The sequence below is a fragment of the Pholcus phalangioides genome, unplaced genomic scaffold, assembly GCF_987345545.1.
Source record: "Pholcus phalangioides strain wild (caught in Gottingen) unplaced genomic scaffold, Ppha-v1.0 ptg000001l_1, whole genome shotgun sequence".
Lineage (NCBI taxonomy): Eukaryota > Metazoa > Arthropoda > Arachnida > Araneae > Pholcidae > Pholcus > Pholcus phalangioides.
The window spans coordinates 28,236,769-28,263,795 of NW_028301594.1; the positions used below are offsets into that span (position 1 = coordinate 28,236,769).

Sequence of the window (27,027 nt, forward strand, 5' to 3'; positions counted from 1 at the left end):
CGAGATTCCAATGATATTTATGTTGGTACAATATTTAGCAATTAGAGCATAGAATTCAAGGCTTTATACAAAAAAATTATCCCTCTGTTTTTTAACCAGGGAAACCTTAGTGCCGCATTGTAATGAATTGAAAATACTTGGTGCAGGTTAGGGGTCATTCAAACATTACGTCAGCATCGATGGGGGAGGAGGGTTTCCGATTTGCTTTCCTTTGATGACAATTTGGGAAGGGGGGTTTGGAGGATGCTTACGTAATCAACCACCCTTTATGAAGATACGAAATATTTTTAATGACTTTTTATTCGGTGCGTCAAAAACAGAAAAAAAACCTTTCGATAGTTATTGGGCACCTGAACTAACATTCTACCTATTGATAAGTCCCCTACAGAGCCACTTTAATGATCTCTAAATGTTTCACGGATCCTTCAAGTGCTCTGGAAATGTTTCCGGACCGCTTAAGTGCTCTGGAACTGTGCCACGCATCACTCGAGTGATCCGTAATTATGCCACGGATCACTTAAGTAATCTGGAAAATGTTCCACGGGTAACTTGAGTGATGTAGAACCGCACTGGGGCTTAAGTGCTCTAAAACTGCGCCACGTGTCACTCAAGGGATCTCTAAATGTGCCACCGATCGTTTAAGTGTTCTGTAACTGTGTCGCGGGCCATTTCGGTGATCTTTGAATGTGAAAGTGATCTTTGAGGCTTATTTCAGTGATCTGAAAATGTGCCACGGACCACTTAAATGCTCAGGAATTGTGCCACGGGTTATTTAAGCGATTTGTAAATGTGCCGCTTAGTTCATTTTTACAAAATTAGGTTTGAGAGTGACAAGCCATATCAGATAACCTTCAGGGCCACATTTGGTCTGCAGGTCAAGGGTTTACCATATATGGCTTAAAGTGTGGGTCGCAATGAATTTTTTAAAGAGAATTTTTGAGTTCTTATCCTTCAAATAGCATTGAAATTAACAGAAATCGATTATAATAACATATAAAGGTATTTTCTTTCGAAATTTTGATTTTTTTTAAAATATTTTTTGCATTAAAAATTTATTTTTCTTCTGGGGAAGGGGGTGCACGATCCCCTATGCCCCCCTTCCGCGTACGTTTCTGATCCCACCAATATGCGTTAGGTGGTAGAGGCCAGTGATGACGAAATTTTGCTGACAAGAGGGGAGTTAGGGTTTTGCTGACTTTTGCTGACAAGGGGGGGGGGGTCAAAAATGGCAAAAAAATTGCTTACGTAATACTTGAACGGCCCCTTATATTTTCCTGAAATTTCGCCCATTCAAAAAAATCTAGAAATAGAGCAGCTTTCTTTCTGCACTGTATCTAGAGATTAAGTTTTATTATTAAATTTAATTATTATACACATAAAGATTTCCTATACTTCTTTTAATCATGAACTTTACTACCACCAGGACCGTAACTAGGATATTCGCCACCCCATGACTTTAAAATTCGATATTTCATAACGGTGTTCTTTGTTTCCACCTAAAATTGTCGCTCCCTAATTTTTGACACCAGGGGCAGTTCCCCCCCCCCCCTCTAGTTACGGTCCTGCTACCACACATCAATAACATGCATGCATGCAGACCATACCATTTTACTTTTACTTCAATATCATTGAAGTAATGTAAAGAAAAAACAAAATTTAGATTTTGTGTGGTTTAAATCACTGATGTTTTTAAAACAATCAAAGTGATTTAAATCGTGATTCAAATCGTGATTCAAATCAAGCTGATTTAAATCGACATACCTGGCCCGTGAATAAGACATTTAATTTTTCTAAAATCACAAAATGAAAGTACATAAAAAGGTATTAATGTAAATTACCGGGGACACACAAGTGTCAAAATCTTGAAATCGATAAGAAAGATCTCGGAGGCGTCTGATTTATTGAGACGAGTTTTTTCGCTGGAGAAACTCTCGCCCCTTTCTTTTCTCTCAAATAAATCATTTAAAGTTATGCCAGAGGTTCTTTTTTAGGTCCGTTTTCATGATAGAAAAGATTAAAATCTAGTCCGATACCCAGCGGTACCGTTATTTTATTATTATTTTTCGTAACTCGGTCTGTTAGGCCTTTGACGTCACCTGTTGCAACAGCAAGTTGAAAAAAAGGAAGCCGGTTTGTATGTGGATTATTTAGTTGTGGAGAAGTTAGGTAACTGGCCCGTCGTGTGTTCAACTAGTTCATTATCGCTTCGAGCAAGAAATAGTCAGTCGCCAGCGAGAGAGAGAGGTCATCGTTGCTGCTAGTATCCGCTTAGCGGATCTCTATCCATCTATCCACTATTCCACTTTTTTCAACGGACGCAGTAAAGCACCACGTGCGTGGAATAAGAGCGAGCGCCTTCCGTCTATTGCTTGCGATATTTTTGTGTGTGAGCTTGATTCTTTCTCTTGCTTTTATCTACGAGAAACCATGTAGAATTATGCAAACGAAAAAGAAAAGATCGGTGGTCTTGGATTTACGGTAATCTCTGTGATGTGGTCGGTGACTTGAAGACGTTTTATATCGGGATTTCTTGTTCTCTTCTTTGGAGAATTTTGGATTTGATCCGAGAGATTGTAGTTGTTTTTTTGGTATCGGCTCTCCCATGAGAAGAGAGGATTATGGTGAGTATATTCCGCTATTTTATTGATATTAAAGTTGAAAAATGTTGAAAATTCTTAAATTTCGTACTATCGATTTTTTTTGGAGGGAAAATTTCGGATTCTCTTCGCATTGTGATTCTACAGGGTGCAAAGTGACATCCTTGTGCACCCTTCATCTTTTGAACCGTTGGCGATAGAAACAAAATTTCTATCGGAAAAATTTTCGAAATATCGCGCTCATTTCAGAAATATCATTCATTTTACAAGCGGCCGTGTATGTACTGAGATACAAAATTTAATTTTTTATACGGTCCTTTATTGTCCTCTAATTTCTATTAAGACAACTGACGAGGGCCATGACAAGCGGGGCACGTTTTTTTTTTTTTTAAACAGATATTGTTCACTGAAAACTACAGCATATATTCGAATAGTTATCGTACTGTATGTTGCTAGTATGACTGTTTTCTCTGCAATGAACTAAAAGTTAGAAGATACACAAAATATTCTTTGATATATGGCAGTTTTTGTGCAACAATACGTGAATTTTGACAAAAGAAAGAAATTTTTTTTTTCAAACAACTGTAAAATATTAAATTCTAAACATATAGCTGTGATCCTAGTTCATTGCACAGCTAATGTTATCTGGGATGATGTTGAAAAATTCATGAGAATATCTTGCACATTTTTTTAAGAAATTTAGTTTCGCGTGGAGTAAAGTAACGAAAAAAAAAAATTAATCTTTAAAAAAAAAACGCGTTTGAAAATTGTTTGTTGCAGGGGCGTAGGCAGAAATTTCGTTCGGGGGGGGGGACCACTTTCATTTCGGGGAGGGGGACCAAAGTGACAGAACAATGGATTTGGCCATCTTTTTCCCTTTTTTCGGTCATTTTCTCACATTTCGGGGGGGGGGGACCAGACCCCCAAGTCCCTCCCCCCTCGCTACGCCCTTGGTTTGTTGCCTTTGGAATCATTGTTCCAAATGATTTTAATCAGCAATAACTTTATTTTTACTTATCGATGCATAAGAATAAAAAACAGTTTTGATCTCTGTGTAAAACATTCTTTCAAATATATTTATATAACCATTTTCGACAATTTTTAAAGAATTCGTCATTTGAATGTAGTCGGTTGCCTTAAGAAAGTTGTCATCCGGTCTCTCTTGAGCATGAAAAAAAAAAAATCCATGCTTCTAATTGCAATATTAGTTGAGATATTTGAGTTCAAAAACTGCTGATAGTTTGGGAAAGATTAACATACCTATACCGGAGAACAAACTCGAGAAAAAATTTGAAATATTCTTTTAAGTGCACTTAATTAAAACTTTAAATTCTCTGATATGCCCCCTCCCCTAACTTTCAATCAGTAGTATTTCAGCAAATGTTGCACTTGAAAACATGGTTTTTTTTGGATCAAGAAAGACAGGCCAACAACATTTCACAAGTTAGGATTCATCTGGAAGTTAGAGGATAAGGGTGATAGTTTAACCCAGTTTCACAAACGTTTTGTTAAATTGTCCCCTTCTTCAGAAATTTTTATTTCTCGTCGCCCCCCTTCTCAAGCATTTAAATATCAAGTAAAATATCTAGGCTTGTCAGTGATAAAATCTTGTTATAAAAAGTTACAAAGACGAGATATCTCGTTAATGTCGCTTAAAAGGTTAATATTCATCGAGATTTCCCGTTTAAAGCGTTTTTCCCCAACCTGTGGTTCGGGGACTCCTGTATGTCCGTGAGGACTTTGTAAAGGGGTCCGCAGGATCATTTTCATTTACTACCATCGCAATGAATGACACATTTTGTACTGTGAAATTGCAATTTATTTAAATTTTATGATATGCAAAAAAAAAAAAAAAAACCCACATTTTGCATTTTACAGGAGGATAGTGCCGAAATTGGCCTGAAATCGGTATACGTTATACAAGGCCCGGATGTTGTTGCCCTAAAAAATCCTGAAAAATGACTAAAAAATGCCTTAAACATTGGGGAAAAAAATGCCATCAAAATAATAAAACAAAGTTCCTGAAAAAACGGTTGTGTTCGAAAGTCGAAGGAAAAAATTTTGATTTTGCAACAAAAAATCATATGTAAATTTCTTTCTATGTAAATTCCCCTCCCGCGAGGTAGACCCCATTGCCTATGGGTTACGACGCCAAAAAGAATTTTTTTATTTTCCAAGAAATTCAAGTATATTTTTTTATAAGTGCTCAATGCAATCACATCATTCATATAATTTTTCAACCCTTTCCATTGCCAAAAAATTCAAAAAGTGAAAAATATCCTGAAAATGCCAAAAAACTGCCTCAAAACTGAAATGTGCCCTAAAAGTGAAAAAAAAAACCACAAAAATGCAAAAAAATTCAAATGTCATCAACACCTAGGGGTCCCGGTTATAAATAATCAAAATAGCATAGATAAGCAATACGAAATTCATAGAAACCTGAAAAACTTCGTTATACGTAAAAATTCGTAATAGCCGTGTTTGTTATAAGCAAATCCGACTGTATCAGTCATATTGTGTTTTTTTTTAAAATTAATTTTTGAAATACGTCAATCCACTGATAATGTTTCTCAGGCATCTCTTTATTATTCCACGTTACATGCCCGATCAGGCATGTAAATATCCAGGCCTGGTTTGCAGGGTTTTCCCATGACGGTTTTTCGAAAAACGTTATGAGCGGGATCCCCTGTATATACTTTTTCTCTAATTGAAATATGTTTCCTGTCACCATCGGTTCAAAGATAAAGGGTGAGTAAGAGTTTATATACACGCCTGTATACTCCTATTTTGCACTATAACATCAAGATGTAGATTCCATTCAATAGATAGAAGTGTCCATAGAATTGAATATAACTTAGTGTCTCTTTCTCGGTTAAAAGCTAGAAAGTACTGAAATTACGTATACTGATATTAACTTTTCGAGGGGGTACGAGAATATGAATTATTTTCAATAGGGAAGTGCTTCAGTGAAAAAGGTAAGAAAAAATAACCACTGTTCCAGAACGAAAGATACTCCAAACCTTTCATGCTTCAAGTAGGCTACCCCACCTAGAAATGCATATATCTATGTACTCCCAGGGATATTTGTAGGAGGCTTGTGTACAGCCATAAATTTGCAAAGAGTATATTTTCATACTCCTAGAAATTTTTGGAAGGGATGTATCCCTTTGCCCCCAGTCAGAAAAGCGTGGGGTAGTACTTATAAAATTTCGTGGGAGGCGGGCGTACTCCCAAAAATATGCGAGAGTTTTGTGCATTCCGGGAAATGCATAGGAAGCGTGTACTCCCTTGTAAAACGTGCCGTAATACTTTGAACTTTCTTTTACCTCTTCATTCATTTTTTTCCCGTCATTCCGTCATTGCCGATTATTTTCCGAATACTCCTGCACAGATTATCACGTGCCCACAGGACTATACGTATGACAGGTTAGACATCACAACTCCAGAAGGTAGGCGCATAGTAGGCATAGTATGTGGTTGTTGGATGCACGAAAGGGAGCCGGTATCCAGAATTAAAAAGGCTCAGCGCAGATAGGAGGCAGACCTTCAACATAACACGGAACGTAACATGAAAATTCCGATATCCGCCATTTTCACTTCAAAATATGGAAGGCAGACGCCAGCACAACGAAATAAGCATAACTCTGACAACATAAATACGTTAGAGCCACACATACACTGAGAATACACATTCTGGCATGTACCAATTCGTTAAAAATTACGCTGAGGAATGTTTATGAGGTGCATGTACGGTCGAGTAGAAGTAGTAATCGTAGGAAAGATTCAAACCATTAATATCATAGAATGATAGGCCTATGATTATCCTTTCAAGAAAAATGTACGTGACAATAAACAGACTCCTTCCCACCCCCCGAATATCTTGTATATCCGTTTCACACATGCCACAATGGCGGTCCCTCAATCGAAAGAATTGTGGTACAATTAATAACGCGAGACGAAAAAACAACAACCATTGTTCAGCTTCTTCTAGCCTGTTATTATTGCCACAGTGAAATAATATACTCGTGTACTTATAATTGTGTATTTGACCGCTTAAATCAGACCGAACATTTTTTTTTTTCTATATATTGGCATTGTTTTTTTCTGGAACTGATAAGATCGAACTTTGATGTAATTCTTCGTAATATGGTTTTATAATTTTTTATAAGATCGAGAAGAGGAAGAGAAAACACACACATATATACAACACTAACTTCTGATACACATTTTAGCTTTAGGGGCGTGGATGAGCTATGATACACATTGGGAAAAAAAAAGGGCGGCAGGCCCAGAGGATATGGGTCAACGACTCTGAAATAGAACTACCGCATCGCTACTACAATTTTACGACGTCGACGCGCGGATACGGTCAAGGTTGAACACGTTAAAGAGTCTCTTTTCCAAGAAGTTGTCAGTTTTACGTGCGCTACGATTCCACTATTGGTTCCATCTTCGTCGTAAACCATAAATTCAAACGTACACGTCAACGTGTAGACAGCATATTCGTCCATAAAGACGGAACGTATTCAAAGTGCGTGCCATGCTGTGACGTCATACGCGTGCGTGCTTGACATTATCTATAAATTATGCATAAAGTTACATGATGAAATTCGAGTTACTTGAGATAACAGGCTAACATTAACCCTTTAACTGTAGTATAAATTACTCAACCCTCTTCATAATGCCATATCTTTTTTTTTTGTTTAATGAAGTTGGCTCTTTCCACCAATTTTTAACAGGTGCAAAGTATGGGGCATAGAGAAAATGTGTTCCATTGAGAAATCGGCTTCACAAAAATATCTCCCTTGCTGAAACGGAAGGCTTTTAAGAAGACGAGACATCTCGTCAATGCCGGTGAGAGGATCAAAACAGATTTCAGAGGGAAAAACAGAGGTGAAAATTCAGAATTAACTGGGGTGGGGGTTGGAAAATTCCAGAATTCATGAAAATTTAAAACTAACGAAATCAGTAATTCCTATATAAATTGGTAAATTTCAGCATTAACAGCATAAAAAAGTTCCAGAATTGATGTGTAAGAAATAATTTAAGAACTGGTGAAAGCCCCTAATAATTTACCGTGAGTGCGTGGTGCGGGGCCTCACAAACAGCGGAGCCTGGTGCGACCGCTCCTGTCGCACACCCTTAAGGGCGGCTCTGCTCGTGGAGCAACGGTTAATCAATAACTAATTCAAGGAAGCCGCGGGTGGCTAGAGTTTGAGAACCCTCGTTGGGCATTTTGCCTGTTGTGGCGTTGTATTTGTTGTATTTGTATAACTCACTGCTTGCCCAAAGACCGTAGCGTGGGGGTTTCCACTACCCCCGAAATATATGAAAATGAGTGACATTTATAGAATAACATGGTTTAGTCTATAGTTTTATGTTCTTCCCCCTTCCCCATCCGAAATAAATTTCTGGCTACGGCCCTGCAGTGCCTCCCCCTATCCCGCAACGAACGATATTTCCTGCTTTCGAAATACTGTTGTAAATACAGTATACTTATCAAGGAACTAATTGCGACTGACACTAAAATGGCTTGAATAAACTTGAATGATGATCTAATGATATCAGCTAATGAAGTCGTAAAAAAAGACAACTGTTTGTAATGAAGTAAATACAATGAAAAAACAAAAACAGGCGCGCGTGTTAATTTTTTTCCTTTTAGATCGAAGTTGAATTAAATGCAGGAAACGTTTTGTTTAAAAGAGTTTTGTTGAAATGAAAAGGTAAAAGAGAGGCCTTTACACACAAAAAAGCCATTTTGTTCCGCTTCTCGGGAGCTGAGCTAGATAGGTATTCATTTCACGGCATCAGTTTTCACGCTTCGCTTGGCCACATTCTCGATCGCAAGTGAAGATATTCGATGAACACGCGACACGAAACCATCATTTTCAACAAGCAACAAAAGAGACGTACGCACAAAGTAACCATTAGCTCGATTGTGCGGTTGAAAAATTGTTAGAATCGTATCGTTTTTTGTGCTCGAAAAACAAATTGTTTGTTATAACGAGGTTTCAGTTAATATCACATGATAATTACTGTTTTGGCGGCTAGAAATCTGTTGAAAAACTACTGTATTTAATGCTTAACCCGTGGCCCTCAGAGTCTTTTTTTCAAGTTAAAATTAACTGACGGCTTATACATTAAAATAAATTTGTTAATCATTTAGAAAACATATTTTCACATCACCCGACTGTTTTTTCCTCCTAATTGCTCAAATTTAATTCATTATTAATGAATAAACTACAAACGAACTACAAGCAAAAAATACGAACACAAAAAAATGTGTGTTTATATGACATGAAAGGTCGTTGAGCCCCAATTAACTTCATGGATTGGCATTTTTCTTGTAGAAAACACTTTTATTCGTGAGCCCCCCCCCCCCTCCCCAATAACTAAAGTGAATGAGTGGTGACGATTCAGTATCACATGATGCAGGTTTCTCGATTCACTCAATGTACAACCAAAGGGCCATTAAACATCAACTAAATAAAACAAATTCTATAGACAAGATTGTTCCTTGCAGAATTGTGGATGTGTTTCCGACACACTTGCATGATGTTGCTTAATATAAAAGTTTACACATTTTCATTCTTTCACAGATTCAATAAGTTTTAGTAAAAAAAAATGAGCAAACTAAAAATTTGAATACAAAAAGTAAAGTCGAGAGTCCAATGGCATTTATGTTGGTACAACATCTAGCAATTAGAGCATAGAATATTCAAGGCTTTATACAAAAAAATTATTCCTCTTTTTTCAGTCACCTTAGTGCCCCATTGGAAGGCATTGACAATACTTTTAGTGCAGTTTAGCCAAGTGCTAAGTTCAACTCCCCAAAATTTTCTGCAATTTTTTCATGCACAAAATCTAGAAATGGAGCAGTTTTCTTTCTGCACTATATCTAGGGATTAAGTTCACAAGTCTCTATATCTTACCCCTCCCAAAGATCTTCTATACTTCTTTTAATCGTGGACTTTACCACATATCAATAATATGCATATCATACCAGGTTATTTTTACTTTCAATATCATTGAAGTTATGTAAAGAAAAAACAAAATTTAAATTTTGTGATTTAAATCAGATTGAATCTGATTGATCCGTGGAATTAAAGCTGATTTGAATCACCTCAGTTTGCTTGAGGCACACTTTCAGATCAACTGAGTGTCTCGTGGCACATTTTCAGATGACTCGAGTGACTCGGGACACATTTTTTGATAACTCATGTGGCTCGCGACACGTATCCAAACCAATGAAGTGGTCCTGCAGTCCCCAAAAGGTTGAGCAGCCTTGATTTAATTCATACATGCCCAATCCATGGCCCTCGGAGTCATCTGATGTGGCCCAGAACCTAATCAAACATAAAATAAAAAAAAACAACTAAATTGTCCATACAAGTTTAAAAAGTTTGTTTTTCCACATCTCACTGGATGTCTACAGGCCTATGGATGATAATTATTAAATTCTGACGTAGGTAGCTTAAATAAAATAAGATCCCGGGGGTTTTTTAACACATATTTCCATCTTTCTATATAAAAATATGTAATTATAAAAAATTGAAACTTATGAAACATTTTATTTGACTGCCGCCCGCAACCGATTACCAAACCTCTTGAAAGATTACCGAATCATTTTAATCAGGCCCACGGCACATTTCGCACGTTGCCCGTGGAATATTTTTAGATCACTTAAATGTCTCCCGTGGCATGTTTCAATATCACTTAAGTGGTCGCAGCACACCGCCAGATCACTCAAGTGGCCTCATGGCACACTTATAGATCCCTTGAGATCACTAACCCATACATGCTCAATCCATGATCTGCGGGCCAAATGTGGCTCTCGGAGTCATCTAATGTACCCAGCGACCTCAAACATCATTTTATACAAATGAACTAAGCTGCACATTTTTTTCCAAATAACTTATGTTAACCGTGACACATTTAAAGATCACTTAAGTGACCCACAGGACACATTTTCAGATCAATTCAGTGATCTGCTGCACGTTTACAAATCCCTTAAGGCACAATTCCAGATCACTCAAGTGATTCGCGACTCGTTTTCAAACCATTCAAATTGTCCGAAATCTTTAAAAGGTTGAGTTTGGCATGATTGAATGATTGAATTCATGCACGATACAGAAACTAAGATTACCGTGAAAGGTATGCAATAAATTTATTAAAATGCTTTGGACCTTATCCCTAAAATAAGATAAGAATTTTTGAACTGATGTCTGGCACTAAAATTTCTCCCATGGAGACAATGCTAAAGTTCCCCGCTTAATATAAGATATTGATCCTTCATCAGTTTTCAATGTACAAACTATACTAACGTTGTAAAATGGCAATTGAATTGCTCCCCGCTTAATAGGATATTGTGCGTGTTGGAATCGTTGATATTCGATTAAGCGGGGTCGACCGTATCGTGTTGAAGGTCTATCAACACTGTAGCGAACTGTCCGTACTGAATACGTACGTCTGGTTACTTTACATATCCATGCTCATCTTCTGGTTATGATGTTCGTGACTTTGGGAAAATGTTCAAGACTCCAGTATTGGATCATAACATCGAGATTTAACCGGCCAGTGGTATAGCATTCTATTGAAATTATTGCTCTATGAGAAGACAGCGATTCCACATTGAATGGAATCCATTCAATGACGCAACCGTGCAATGAGAAATTAATTTTTAACTGCATATTCGTGACAGAGCGATTGGCATCTGCCGTGGCTTCCTTTAGAATAGAACCGAGTCAATTATCGTTAAACAGGCAGACATTTTTTTTTTCAATGTACATATATTTTTATACCTCGATTTACGTCGTAGACACGTCACCGAGACACAACTCATTAACCTAATTCAATCCCTCATTTTTTTTTTTCAAGGTATAAATTATATAACAAGAAAAGATGACGATGAAGTCACTGAACCACGAACGTGTCAACTTCCAAGTTGTTTTGTCCTATTTTGAAGTAATAACGATGAAGGGAGAGAGAAAAATGTATATTATACCTTTTGTGTTTATAAGGAGGGAGGGGGGGGGGGAATTAATAATAATAAATACCCGTATTTACTTTTTTGCTTCTTATTATTAATTCGTCGCAGTCGAGCTGATGACTTAACGATCTTTTCTTCCATTCTGAAAAGTTTTCTTTTAGTTGGCCATCGAGGGATAACTTTGCGTCGAATCCTTTCACCGTGACCGGAACAGAAATGAACAAACATGGCGTGCGGAAAGTCCTTTTTCGATTATCCGTTATTATTGCTGCCGAAGAAGATAATTAAAGTTCACTAGTGTGAAAACAATCCTTTTCCGACCTGCTAATCCTAACGACCCGTTCTTAACGAGTCGTTCACAACACAAGAAGAAGCATTTTTAACACGTGTAATAGAGACATCGTTAAAACCTCTCTCTCTATATATATATACTGTATATGTAAAAATAATTTTATTGAATACGAACCGTAAGAGCATAGGTGCCAGAACTTGGGGGTTGAGGCCATCTTAGTACCCCCCCCCCCCCACACACACACACACAAAAATCACGAATATACAAATAATATAGTAACTATAATAATTATCATGATAAAATCGTATTACGAGTTAATTGCGATTATAATTACGTGCGCTTTTTCTCTTTCTAAGTGCTAACCATTCACTTCAAAACAAAGCCATATCCTTCGAAATTTGAGGACCAACTTTGCGCCTCAACGGGGATTCGATCCACGGTTCCCTTGTAATCCGGAGGGGGGAATTGCGAATTACGCTTCACACTCACACAGAGAAGCAACGGACATCTTTCCTTACTGCATGTTCTGACAAAAGATGTTCGTTGCTCTTGCTGGGGGGGTGGCAGTTGAATTTTCTTTCCTGAATTCATCTTCGCATCAGCCAGCTGTTAAAACCTTCGTATGAATAGCGGAGAGTAACATCACACACATATCCATCACCTTTAAGACGCCATCTGGTAGCAGTGTCAGCAATTATGAACTTTTGCCTGAGAATATGAACAGTTCGAAAACCCGTACACGAACAGTCAGATATTTGATCTGACTGTTCGTGTACGGTCCTGTTCCGCCTATATATGCTGTAAGAGGAAAGATGTTCATTGCTTCTGTAGCGTAGTCGTCCAGCTCCTTCGCGCGGATTGCGAGGAGCCATGGCTGAACAAAAATTTAACTGCCTTTGCGGGGAATCGAGCTACGGTCCCCTCCTCGAACGAGCTGGACCGCTACGCTACAGAAGCAACGAACACATTTTTCCGTAGAGCATATATATACTGTATGACATGAATGTCGCTCTTCACTTCCATGAGCTATTAGCTGATCGGTTCACCGTCCATTGCACGGTTCCGTTCGGCACGTATACGCTCTAGCGAAGGAAAATCTCCATCTCCTCTGTCAGAGCACTCGCCCGGCATTCGAGGGACCCGGGTTCGACTCACGGTAGAGGCAGTGATGAGTTTTTTCCTTCCTTAAAAAAATTAACATCTCAAATAATAAATATCTTCACAACATCCAGTCTTCTGTATATCTTGCATATATATATATACTGTTCAGGCATCATCTCTGAACCAAAGCATCATCTTCATGAATTTCAAATTAATAGAATATTTTTGACTTTTTGCTCAATTGTTTTCATTAAAGAAAAAACACACACACAATGCACAAAGTGCCTATAATTCACTTCTTTTTAACTTCCATCCTTGTACATAGAATTTAGCTGATTTTAATGAGCTTGATCGAACAAACACCCCCATAAAAGTATTTAAAATATTGATTACTTTGAAAACCCGTCTAAACAGGGTACGCATTCAATTTCTCCGCGTTGCCACACACTAGCAGCTGACACAGGCATCGACCAAAAAAGGCCGAGTACTTTCAGGATGAAAAATATTTGTTATTATGGTAAAAACTCTGTTGAATGCCCCGTTACCTACAACTTAACCGCGTACACGCTCCTCTCTGCGGAATTTCTAACAAATTGGTACATGCCAAAATATGTGAGATTCAGAGTATATATGTATGGCCCCTTCTAACATAATGTCTCTGCTGTAAATGTATGCAGAGCCGCTATCTCAGTGGTGTTCCACAGGTGCGGTCGTCCACAAGCTTTATGGGGGCACCCGCACTCACGATAAATTATTGGAGGCTTTCATCATTTCTTAAATTATTCCTTGCATTAATTTTGAATTTTCATCAATTGCGGAGTTTTTCCCCCATTATTTCTGAATTTCTACCAATTTGCAGGTATTTTTTCACTAATTCTGAATTTGCATCTATTCTGCTCTAGTATTTTTTTTCACTTATTTTGATTTTTCATTAATTCTGCAGTTATTTTTTTTCATTCATTCTGAGTTTTCATCAATTCTGGAATTCCCCCCCCCCCTAATTGTAAATGTTCATCGATTCTGAAGTTATTTTTTTCGTTGGTTTAGAATTTACATAATCGAATGGAATTATTTCTTCCATTAATTTTGAATTTTCATCGATTCTAAAATTTTTTTTTTTTGGTTCCGCTAATTCTGAGAGAATTATCATCTACTACGGAATTATTTTTTTCATCAAATCTGAATTTTGATTGGTGTGCTAGAATTATATTTCCCACAATTATTTTTTATCCATCAATTCTAAAATGGTTTCCTCATCATTTCAAAATTACCTTCTCAGTGCTGAATTTTCATCAATTTTTTGTGCTAAATTGAGTTCTTAAAATTTTTTTGTATATGAATATTTCTCAACATTCCTGTATATGCTGAAATAATGGATGTCGATTCCCATGCCCCCAATAGAATATATAAAATTGGGGTAAACGGGGTTCTAAACATTTTTGGTGCCCCGAAATTATTGAGGCACACTTGGCCCCGCGTCTGATAAGAGTTACCCTGAATGTATGAACAGACTCGGTCATCACTGAAGAAGCACGTACCAACTTCTCAGTAAGATTCGGAATTTTTAAATGACAGACATCCAAAGCGATTTTTTTTGTTTCAGAATCAAGAAACTAGATTTAAAAAAAATATGAATGAATATAAATAAAATATGAATATAATATGAATGAATAAAAATAAAATATGAATATAATATGAATGAATAAAAATATGATGATGAATATGAACGAGATCGATCTTTTTTGTCAAGATTTTTGATTAAGATACGCTCTATTTAGGGTGGCAAAAAATAAAATGGAAGAAAACTGCGGAGGTTTTCATCTCGATAAAGTAAAACGGATTTAACATTTAGTCATCATCAATTCATCACACTACCCTAGTTTGACTGTAGGTCTTCCTTCATCTTTTGCTGTTGCTCGAGTAGTAGATTGAAAAAAACTATGTTATCCATCGCACGGAGATTTGACCCTGTTCCTACGCGAAGTTCCTAGAGAAACGTGACATTCAAACGTTATTACGTTCCATCCAGATAGACATGTTGTTACGAGGAAGCGAATGTGTGTGTGTGTGCATGACATATATTTAAAAAATAATGTCATGTCACAAACTTTGAATATATTCATTATTATACACGTCTTATCTGTAAATTGAATCAATTTCATCGTGGGGGTTTTTTTTCAAGATTTTCTACATGGACCGATCAATTTTTCTGTGATCGGCGACGGAACAAGATTTCTAATGACACGTCTTCACATCCGTGCTTTCATTGGATAATTAATTCAGTTGTTTTCATTGACGAGTTTTTAATTCAGATCAGTAGCTCTCAACCTGGGGCTATTGATCCCCTCGCGGCCTTGGGATATTTTCAAGGGGGGCCACGGGGTGAAAATTAAGTTGAAGGTGAGCCATGGCGCGTCGTTAAGAGGGCCGTTTTCGGAATTTGGCTAACGAAATTTTGTTTTAAAGGAATTCCAGATTTTTACATATTTCCCATGTAAACTTCTCTGGAGGGTTCTGAAAGTTTTCGTTAAAACGAGATTTTCGCTATAACGGGATTCGATTTTATATTCAATGTACACTGATCCGTAGAGGGTTAAGTAACATATGGTTTAAAAAAAAGTGCGACTATTTCTAAAATCCAGTAGAACTAATCCCGTAAAACAAGGGTACACAACCTTATAGAGAGTGCGCGCCACTTCATTGGTTTAAAAACGTGTCGCGGGCATAGGCGGTGATAGACTTGAAAGTCGGGGGGGGGGGGGACACGGCCATTATTGCTGGGAGAGGCAAGATGATGCTGTTGTCGATTCATCTATACATATATGCATTAGATCAGACGACTTCACCTTTGATGCTGGGGGGGGGGGGCATTGCCCCCACGGGCCCCCCCCCCCCGACGTATCTCCGCCCATTGTCGCGGGCCACTTAAGTGATACGTAAATTTGCCACGGGACAGTTGAAGGATGTGGAACTAAACCACGTACCGTTCTGGAAGTGTGCTCTGAAACTTTGTCGCTGGTCACTTAAGTGATATGAAACTGCACAGCAGATCAATCACGTGATTCGCAAATGTGCCGCTTGGTTCGTTTTTACAAACTTAGGTTTGAAGTCGCGGCCCACATCAGTTGACGCCGAGGGCCACATTTAGGGGGGAGTTAGAATAGTTGGTTGGCTCTTGCCTCACGAGACGATCAATTAGGACATTTTTCTAAAAAAATTGAAATATCGAAAGAAAATACATTTATATGCTACCTCAATCAATTTCTGTTAACATAAAAGGCTTTCTGATGGAGAGAATAGCTCAAAATCTCTTTGGGAAAAGATTCTTTGTAATCTCTCAAACCAAGTGTGCCCTCTCCAAAGGTCTCCTTACGCCCCCTCCCTTCCGCTAGACAGTAGCCTACGTATATCTTAGAAGTACTCAATCGGTTTGTAAGTTTTATCTAAGATAGCGTTTCTCAACTTTTCTGAACCCCGGGGCAACTAAAATTTCTTAAATAATTCGAAAAACCGCTAAAATTTCTGAAGTAGTTCGAACAACATTAAAAACTCTAACATTTTTTTTCAGAGAGGATGCACATTGTCTTTTATTTCACCTGCACAGAATTTTTTCTCTTAGCACAGAATTTCGATATCTGTACGGAATGACAAAATAACATACTATCTAATACAATGTAGGAAAGTTTTTTCCACGCAGCAAAACAACTATGTACACGAAAGCATTCTCAGCTATTCTTAGACTTTAAACATTCATATTTTTTGAATACTTATTCACATTCATCTCAAAACATCATTGAACTGGAGCCTATCTCCTTGTTAAAAAGTCTCACCACAGAGAGCGAGCCACAGGTCCACAACGATGCAATTATTGCACTTCACTCATAGTTAAAAAAAATTGACGGCGGATGGCAGCACTACAAATAACAGGCATTACATGGAAACAAACTTCTCGTTAGGTTCACAACACATACACGCACAGCTTCCAGCATCGCCCAGGTCTTCTTCGACCACCTCCTAAAATCTCTTCATTGAGACAAAGCGGCGGGCCTTGACCTGGTTAGGAGGAAGAGGTTGTACCTTGGAGATAATGGTCGAGCCCTTGCGGCTGCGTGGCCACTCTGTGGCGAAGTGAAATTAATCGGCAAATTTAGTGAATAAAAACAAAATAAGTTTGAGGGGCTCTCCACCATAGAATTGTATTCTTTAAAGGGGCTCCTGCTTAAAAGTGTTTGACGTGAGCGATCGTCAGCGAATTGAAGAGAAGACGTAACAGAAAAAATAAATTCCACAATAAATGCCGAAGAGTCGCAATTGAAGACGTTGGAGCAAGACCCAGGCACATCTCTCCAGTTTTCTAAATTTTTCAGGACGGACAAAAAACACTTAAAAAAAATACTTAACGTTTTTTTTTTCTTCAAAACATATCAATTTCGGATAGAGCAGGGTTTCCCAAAGTGGGCGATGGAATGGTCCGGGGGGGGGGCCGATAGAAGCTACGAGTATAACATAGGATTCTATGGGCTTTTTTGAGTCTGGGGGCGTTGAAACAAAAAAGAAAAAAATTCTGAAGAAGTGGGTGATGGAACAAAAGGTTTGGGAAAACGGGATAGAGCATCATATAAGAATACTTTCCTCTGTCGCAGACCGGTTTCACTTTTTCCCCCTTTTGCCTGGTTTTTTATTATTATTATTGAGAAAGAGTGGAATGGAGTCTGGTTTTTTTCCACCCAAACAATTTTGTGGCCAGGCTTACCAATAAAATCTTAGTAGCAAGCTCGTCATTTGTGGGGGTCAGGAGGATAGGGGGTTTCAATCGCCCCTCAGCTTTAAAAAATGCAATAGAAATGGACAACAGGGTGAAATATATACTGTATATAAATATGTGTGCGTGTGTGTGTTCTTTGCCCCCCGGAAAAGTTAAAATGACGGGCCTGCTTAGTAGATACTCAAAAACTTTTTATTAATACTAAACTATACGGTTATAAGAAGTAACTTGCAATAAGTTTATAGGGGAAAAAATCTGGCAAAAGATTTTGAAATAAAATCATGAAATTTTGTCCATTTTTTACACAAAGTACTTTACCAAAATCCCTTAAAAGCAACAGTTATTGCTACGTTGTTCTCTGACTCACTTAACCTAAGGCGACTTCATATACTTCAGAGTTCTAACTTAACCCATTAACGCCGGTTGGTGAAAAAATTTGCAATTCTTAATTTTTAGTTTTTTCATTGCCAATAAATGGTGTGGAAGTGGTTACACTCATTATTTTTTGTTTTTAAAAAGTCAAATTCGTCGTTAATGGGTTAAAATGCGCTCAGAAATCATCACCACTACTACTTCACCAAACACCAACTCTGGCTATACCGCTATATTGCAATTCACTGCCATTAATGAGATGGGTTGGAAATGAAGGCGCTGTCTATCGGTGGTCACCTCAAGTTCGTTAGGGAAAATATAAAACGCTTCCCACAACGAGAATCGAACCCGGGCCTCCTGGGTGAGAGCCAGGTATCCTAACCTCTAGACCACGCGGGATGACATCACTATCACTGGACGCCAACGACTGGCTTGATGCAACGCGAAAAGCGCTGCGACCGCGCGACCAAACGGTGAAACAATTTGTTGTAGAAACAAAGACAGCTCCAGGAGCTGTCATGTTTCTGTATCGTGTGTATGAGACACCAGTACAGCTCGTTTTCGTTTATAGCTATTGCTTGGAGCTGTATGATTCTTGCACCAATTGATAGAGAATTTTCTCTTTCATAGAAATAAGTGAAAAGGGAAGCTGCGGTTCTTAAAACCCATGTCTTTGATTGAATAGATATTAAATTTTGATTTAATTTGGTAAATATAATAGATTTCAATTTGGGAATCGATCAACTGCACATTTTGAAATGTCAAAAAAAAGAAGCAATGGTTCTGTTCCCAACATAACATTCGTGTGAAACCAGTTTCTCCTGCAATGAACAATATCAAAGCAATATAAAAAACGATCATATTTAGAATCTTTGAGACGGAGGCATCTTCAACCCGTTGCTCGCGAGCACCGCGGTGCTCTCTGAAGCACCCAGAGTGCTCGATGCTAGTGTCCGATTTTGTGCTCGCGAGCACTTGATCAACGTCTTAAAGTAAACGCCTTGTACAAATTATATTGAAGGATTTAAATCATCCTGATATCATGCATAAACTTGCCGTAAGGGTGCTCTTCTTTTGGTGATGGGTACAAACAGTGCTCGCAACTAGAAAAAAGGTTGAAGACATCTGCTTTAAGAGTATTCCTCTGTCTGAGAAATAAAATATTCTATAACTCTTTGGCAAGCTCAGATATCTAATGCAATTTTGTTTAGGGAATTTCAATTAATTTTATAATCACTATTATAAATTAATGACGATAATCTCACCTCCTGATTAATAATTATTGTTAATTATTAAATCAGTAAAATAAATTTTTTTGAAAAACTCTCAAATTAAGTATGTGCCGGGGAAGATCAATCTGATCTGTGGTCAGATGGCAAAATGTCACAAGTCACTTTTCCCAAGAAATTGAGGTGTTCGCATTCTGGTGTCTCGCTCGTCAAAATTTTGGAAGGTGACAAAATTTCGTTCATCTCTTTCGGTTTATGAGGAACCAACGGAGGCAAATCGCAATAAGTCAAAAAGCCACAGTATCACACAAAATATTGTTCACAAATTTGCCCTCGAGAAGTTTTGAAAAGGGGACATTTTGCCATGTGGGGAGCCCAGAACTGTAAGTTCAAGTGTGCCACGGGATGAAAAAGGTTGGAAACGCTGGTCTAAGAAATTTCTAACGAGTTACGCTTGTTTTCGTGTTTTACTGATGCTGTCATCCGGCTTCCATATTTTGAAGTGAAAATGGAAAATGTCTGAATTTTCGTGTTTTATAATTATCGTTTGAAGGTTTGCCTGCTGTCTAGGGAGAGACTGCATTACAACGGTCCTTGGGGATGAGGCTGCCTTTCCGAAATTTCTTTCTATGCATGATATGTATGGTGATTCTTCTGTGTATGATATTAGATATGTAATATATATGATACCTGCATTAATTTTTTCAGAGAGGACCTACGGAAGAAGAGGCCTTCATCCACCTCCTCCACTGTCTTCTTCACACAGTTCCAGAAGGTCGAAGAGGTCGTCGAAACGCAAGATGAAATGCCTCATTTCGATAGGTCTCATCCTCCCCGCGCTGGCTGCTGTCATCGGTAAGGTTCTTCTCTTCCAAAATCGCATTATTTTAAGGATTCCTCATTTGTACATACACCTGCCATGTCAAGCTTTTCTTTTTTTTAATATGGCAACTGGTGGGGGCCAGGATTTCTATTTTACCACTACTAAGATAGTCACTATTGGGATATGACTTTTTTTCCATCGGTGTCTTCCGTGTAACACTTGACACGTTTTTGAAATCGCGCGAATGTGAGCCGATCTTCAAAATAAAAATAAAAAATTTCTTTAAAAAAAAGTCTCTCCACAGAGAGCAACAGACTTACAAACGGTGCAAATGTAATTCAATAGTTACGACTTCACTCATTTCACTTCTGAAATATAGATGGCAGCAAATAAAAAAATTCAGACAAAACACTAGATACGTACTCAGATTGTTAGGTACACACATTCACACTTCCGGCACAACTCACTAGGTAGTAAATTGTCCATAGCGAGATAGACCTGAATTGCGCTCGGTTTGAAAGAAAGAAAGGAAGATTTTTGAAATAACTTTATTCGCATCTCAACCCCATGAGACAAACAGGGCTTTTGATCAACGGATAGTCTGAAGTCGCTAAAAGATGTCTCTAGAAATGGTTAGCAGATCGCTGTAAAAAGTTTCTAAGAGCTCCGAAAAACATATCTTATAATAAAGCACAAATTAGAATGAATCATATTGCAAGTGGCTACTACTACTACTAAACCACACATGCACCTCGTCCACGTTCCTCTGTGGAATTTCTAACGAATCGGTACATGTTGGTATGGGCGTGTACGTGTTGTGAATCTAACGTGGCGTTTGTTAGTTGTAGTGCTGCGATCTGCTACTAATGCTTCTACCTGTGAGTGAAGTGTAATGCTTTAATAATTGTACCATTGTAGGCCTGTTGCTCTCTGAGGCGAGAATTTTTAAAGGGGAGATCGGCTCGCATTCGCGTAAGTGGCTACGGCCAATACCTTCTAGAGCAGAAGGTATTGCTACGGCACAGCGCCGGATGTCGTTGATTCTTTTTGGTATTGATCAAGGGTTCTTGGATAAGTGCCAAGTAAATACTTTTACTCCTAGAACAGTGAATCTTGAATGGTGTACGGTGACTTTGAGTGATACGAGATTGGCTACCGTTCTCGGAACAGGTGTACCACAAGCTCTAGTCTCGGTCAGAGAATGTCGTAAACATAAAGTTTTGGAAATGCCTTGGAGCGGCGATTCCAGAAGGCGGGTGTGGAGTGAGCCAATTGGCGTTGGAGCCGGAATGCAACGTACATTCCTACATACGGGCCTGTGATCCGTATATACGGAACAACTGGCAACTTTCAGTCCTCCCCCCGCCTCCCACCGATGCTTTCCTCATGTCAGAGCCTGTGTGTGGGCCCCCCTCCCCCATATGCAGCGAATATCACCGCACCATGGTGCAGCAAACGTAACAAGTTTGTGAATAGCTGCTTAAGAGTTAGCTCCTCTTTAGATGTCTGTTTTTTTTTTTTAAGTGGTCCATCAGAGAGTATGATTTTTTTGTAAAATGGCCTGTACGCCACGTGGAGAAATAATTCGAGACTTCAATGTTATAGTTCAATGGTCCATATCGACAACCGACTTTCCTAGAAGTTCCAAGTCGAATATTGAATATTATCACTACAATCTGTGCCACGGACATGACGATCGATATCATTCGCGTAATGCTATCTCATCGATCCGATTTCCAATCGACGTGATTAGGAAACAGAAAAACACACACAGAAGAACGACCCATCGGGAGCTCGTCTGTTATCTCGATCCATGATCACCGGTTGGCCAGTGGCCTACAAACAATAGAATATTCAACGTCTCGTCAATTAAAAAATTGGCGTCACTAATGATGAAAATGACGATGAGAGGGTGAGGGGGAATGTCAATGATGGGCCGCTGATAACAACAGCACCATCAAAGAAAATGTCTCCTAGCTCAGTAATTATGATCATGATGGCATTTACTGATGGCACACATACCCATTTCCATTTCGTTCTTGACCGATCAGTCTTGGTCAAGAAACTAGGGAGAGGGCTGGCCACTTGAAAGCTTTCCATAGGTGCCGCTTTCTTTTATCTCTTTGTTGTTGACGCGTATAGTCGTCCATATTGATGATCAATTCGAGAAAAACGATATCAAAATATGATGTTATCAAATTGCTGATGTGCTTTACTTTCGTGCTTCTATTCGGAGCTTCAACTGACTTAATGACGATAAACTAGGTTTACTAATCTCTTCCCCCGACATCATTCAGAATGTCACACCGATTCTTACTATTCTTTAAAATTTTAAAAATGTGCAGATTAAAAGTAGTCGAGAGTCGCGGTAACTCGAATGTGTTAAAGTAGAAATTTTCACTCTCAGCCACAGAACTCTTTCCGTATTTCAGGGTTAAAATTTTCCCTTAACTCAAAGTTTTCTTCCTTTAAGTCGAAGTTTTTCGGGAATGAGAGAAATTTCAAACATGAGCAGTTTTAGCAAGGGGCCGTTCAAGTATTACGTCATCATCGATGGGGGGGGGGTTCCGATTTGCTGACTTTTGATGACAGGGGGGGGAGGGGGTTTGGATAATGCTTACGTCATCAACCACCCTTTATGAAAACATGAGCTGGATTCAGAGGGGCAGAGCTGATGACGAAATTCTGCTGACAAGGGGGGGGGGGGGGTCAAAAATTTGCTTACGTAATACTTGAACGACCTCCAATAGAATTTAGCAAATTCATTTGTCTCTCACGAAAGAAGGACAAAAAATGGAGAGAGTTAGAAATCATTGCATTTTTTTGACAGAAAATAATCTTTTATACACACTTACACGAATATCATGTATGCGTCCGTCTCCATGATACAGCATGTTCGTCTGGTTTATTTCTAAATATTCTCATTGAATAATTAAAATACGATTAAATTAAAATAACTTTTTTTCGAATTTCTTCATCTCCAATAGTGTTCTTTTCGAGGAAGAAATTCGAATCATCTTCAGAAACATGTGGAGATGAAGAAATTTCTTCATATCCACATTTTGTACCAATACGATATAATAGCACTGTTATTTTAATGAATTTTTCTTTTCCCGACTCGGAAATATGAATTTTCGATAAGTCGAACTAACGATAAGTTTTTTGTCGGCTGCTGCACATTATTCGACTTATCGAGATTTGATTGAATATTGAATTATATAAATTTTGATGCGTTCTCTTTAGGCGTTGCGGCTTGGGCAGTGAGCGCTGATGTCGTCATGAACTCCGGCAGTAACGGTCGAATGAACAAGGCTGACAGCAACCACTTACTTCAGGTACAACGATATTCATTGTGACATACATTTTGACACGCATCATTTGTGACAAATTCGAATGATTTTTAAAAATAAGCTTCTGTTAAATGAAAGAGAGGCTCTCGGGGGCAAAAGATATATCATCTCGGTAACAGAGTTTGCCTATATACGCGTCTAGATGCCTGATTCACGCATAAAAATTCGGTTTTTACTCCACCAAATTTAATCGAAAAGTGAAATATGACTCTCAAATTTTAGGTTTTTCTTTTAATAGAGTTATTTCTTTGTTTTTCTTTAAAAAGTGTCTCTTTCTTTTTACAAAACTACCTCTTAGAATTTTAAAGAGGAATGAAATAACTCTTCAAAATTATTTTATCGGATCAAATTGCAGTACGGTATTTATAAACCAATATTATTGCTCTTATAAAAAATTTAATATCACGCCATATTTTTTTGTGTGGCACATCAATTAAAATCCGGTTACGAATTTTAATCGAAAAATTTTAACAGTTGTACTTTTTATGCGATAGGTGGTAGCAGGAGTGGTGGATGTTTCTTACATATTATAGAATGCTATACTAAGTCAGTGTTATCCCACAAAACAATTTTGAAGAGTAATTTCACTCCTCTCTAAAATTTTAAGCGGTAGTTCTGCAAAAAGAGGAACATTTTTTGAAAGAGAAACAGAGAAGTTTATAACTCTAATTAAAAAAAAACCCCTAAAATTTGAAAGCGTATTTTCACTCTTCAATGAAATTTGGTGGTGTAAAATCGAATTTTTCAAGCCATCTACATAGATGGCGTGTTGGCGAACACATCTGTACACAGTCTGTACAGTATAGTAATTTTCAATCAATTGTATTGACTGGAATTTTCATATTTGAGTTTCATTCACCTCCGTTTCTATCTAAATTCTTGGTGTATAAAAGATTTATGTGAAAATCATATACATAGATGACTCTTTTTACCCTTAAACCAGCGAAATTCTACAAGGACGCGTTATTGACGAGATATCTCACCTCCCCTAAAAAAACTATTTTAGCATTTACAAGCTCAGATATTTTGTAATGCTGATTTCTCAATGGAACACTTTTTCCAAACCCCCCCCCCCCCAATTTCCTACTTTGCACCTGTTGAAAATTGGAAAAAAGAATATTTCATTAAAAAAGATAAGTCATTTTTTTCTCTTTATTGCACACATATACAGGTATAACAAACAGAAAACATAATTAGACAATAAGACAAAGGCACTCTCACGAATAAACACATAGATAATAAAAATTGAGCACACGCAAACACACAAAAATGGTATCTACGTGGCTCCAAGCGACATTTTTCCTTCGAGGAAGCCTACAAGGGTGATATAGAAGGCCTACTATACAGGGTGCATAGGTAACAGCACTCACGGCATTTTACTGGTGAACCGTTGACCCTAGAGTCATATCTCCAATTAGAAAAATATCCAAATAACGTACAGTGTTTGGATACGTAATTAATGTTGCAAGGGGTTGTACAGTTATTAAAGTAAAAAAATTTACTTTTTATTCGGGCACCCTTGTCCTCAAGAACATAATTAGAAAGTTTTTTCCCTGTTTCTCCTGATGCCAACCAAAAAACGTTTCCACGTTTCTAAAGTGCTGGGATATTCGAATTCGAAAAACAGTAGAAAGATTGAAAAAAACAGCATTACATGCGGGTAACCCACATTTTTATGAAATTTTTTTTTGTTGGCATCAGGAGATTCGAGGCAACGACTTTCTAATTTGGTTCTTGAGAACAAGGTGCTCGTGTAAAAAGTTGATTTTTTTTATTTTAATAACTATACAAAATCCCTTGAAGCATGAACGAAATATCTGAGTACTGCACGTTATTTGGATAATTTTACAATTGGAAGTATGCCTTTATATAGGATCAACGGTTCACCAGTAAAATGCTGTTACCTATGCACCCTGTATACAATTTATATAATTAGCATTTTCATCATCGTTTAAAAAAAATTTTTGACAAAAAGTTTTTGACATTTTTTTTCATCATTTTGTAGGGAATGTCTGATGATAGAAACAGCAGGAGAAGTGTGCTTAACAGTAACCAAGATCTTCTAAGATTCGAAGATCCTGATTCACCGGACCGTCAGAGAAATCCAGAAACGACAACCCGAAGGACGACGGCACCCACCACGACGACCACAACAACAACTACTACTACGACTACTCAGCGTCCTACCACCACCACCACTTCGTCAACAACGACAGCGGCAACTCCGTCCAGCGCAGACGTGAGCGCTCTTCTATCGAAACTGATATCGGCATCGAACGCTGCTACTGGCGGGAACGGGCCAAGGTTCGTTGTGGTCGCTCCATTGCCGGACCGGGCCGAACTGGTCTCGAAAGACGACAAAAAAGACCAACTTCCCAGCACCACCATCGCCAGAGTCGACCCACAGCAACAACCGACGGCTAGTTCGAGGTACTCGAGCAATTGGAAACCCTCAAGGACTCATACCGATACGAAATTCGACCACGATCTGATGGCATCGGAGTCCAACGCGTACCAACATCAAGTCCACCCACCTCATCGCGGGACGAATTTGACCAATAGAGTTGGAGCGTCCGGCTCGAAAAGCTCCGGCCAGAGGCACTCGTCGGAGCCCAGTTTCTTCCTGGACCTGTCGAAGAACACTCCGCGTAGGGGAGGATTCAATTCCCAACCTGCCGTAATGCAGGCTGTGGAAATGCCAACGTTCGAATCGTACGTCGCAGCTCCAGAGACTTTGATGAATGGTCCATCTGCCCAAATGCCGGTACTACCTCAAGTGCCGGGATTCGCCGGGCCATTCGCCGCCAAAAACCGAGGACCACCCCACGAGTTCATGGGGTCTAGTCCCGGGTTCATGGCCCCGCAGAGGGACCCGTTGATGGCCGCCGCCAGCAATGCTATGTTCAGCGACTCTTCTTTCTCAGCACCACAGATGTTCGAGACCGCGCCGGGGTTCGGTACCGGGTTGAGCCACGGTTTCGGTTTGAAGCCGATACAACAGCAGCAACAACACATAGTGCACGATCTCGGATCCCAACCGAGACCGGAAGAGTCCAAAAGGTGGGGCGCGGTATCGTTTCCTCCCGGTGGCGTAGGCGGTTACGTACCCGAAGTTCCCAAGTCGATATCCGTGAGCATCGGGTCCCCCGGTGGGTCGGGATCCCACTCGGATGGCAGCGTCATAAAGAGCTTCTTCTTACCTTTCCTGCCCAAACCAAAACTGAACATGAACGCCAGAGTCGTTTTCGGAGTCGTGCTCGACAAGGGCATGGGTTTCGGCGGCAAAAAAGATGCTGGACATCATCCACCGCCCCACTTGTTAGGCTGAACAGGCACAGTTTCCCCGTGACGTTTTTTATTTATTTTAATATTTCATTTACGTTCTTCTCCATCAAAAACGGCGGTGATTTTATTGTTATTTTTGAGTTATTTTCAAACTATAGGAAAAATAATAATAAAAGGAAGTACGTACAGAGTATATATATCTGCGCATCAATTTTTACTTGACA

At 38.7% G+C, this 27,027-nt stretch overlaps 1 protein-coding gene and 1 non-coding gene across 2 annotated transcripts; one reads left to right on the plus strand and one right to left on the minus strand.

Moving 5' to 3' along the window:
* Positions 1–2,173: 2,173 nt before the first annotated feature.
* LOC149090269 (uncharacterized) lies at positions 2,174–26,996 on the plus strand. The gene is made up of 4 exons (XM_089233603.1): positions 2,174–2,621; positions 20,054–20,200; positions 23,412–23,503; positions 25,524–26,996. Exons 1-4 carry the CDS (start codon positions 2,603–2,605, stop codon positions 26,844–26,846), a joined length of 1,581 nt encoding a protein of 526 aa, XP_089089729.1. The 5' UTR covers positions 2,174–2,602; the 3' UTR covers positions 26,847–26,996.
* Positions 18,444–18,515, minus strand: TRNAE-CUC (transfer RNA glutamic acid (anticodon CUC)). Its single transcript has one exon. It is a non-coding gene; the product is annotated as a tRNA-Glu (tRNA).
* Positions 26,997–27,027: the final 31 nt, after the last annotated feature.

Coding starts and splice junctions, on each gene's coding strand:
- LOC149090269 (XM_089233603.1), top strand. Junction 20,201..23,411: donor CGCGCTGGCTGCTGTCATCG/GTAAGGTTCTTC, acceptor CGTTCTCTTTAG/GCGTTGCGGCTTGGGCAGTG. Junction 23,504..25,523: donor ACAGCAACCACTTACTTCAG/GTACAACGATAT, acceptor ATCATTTTGTAG/GGAATGTCTGATGATAGAAA.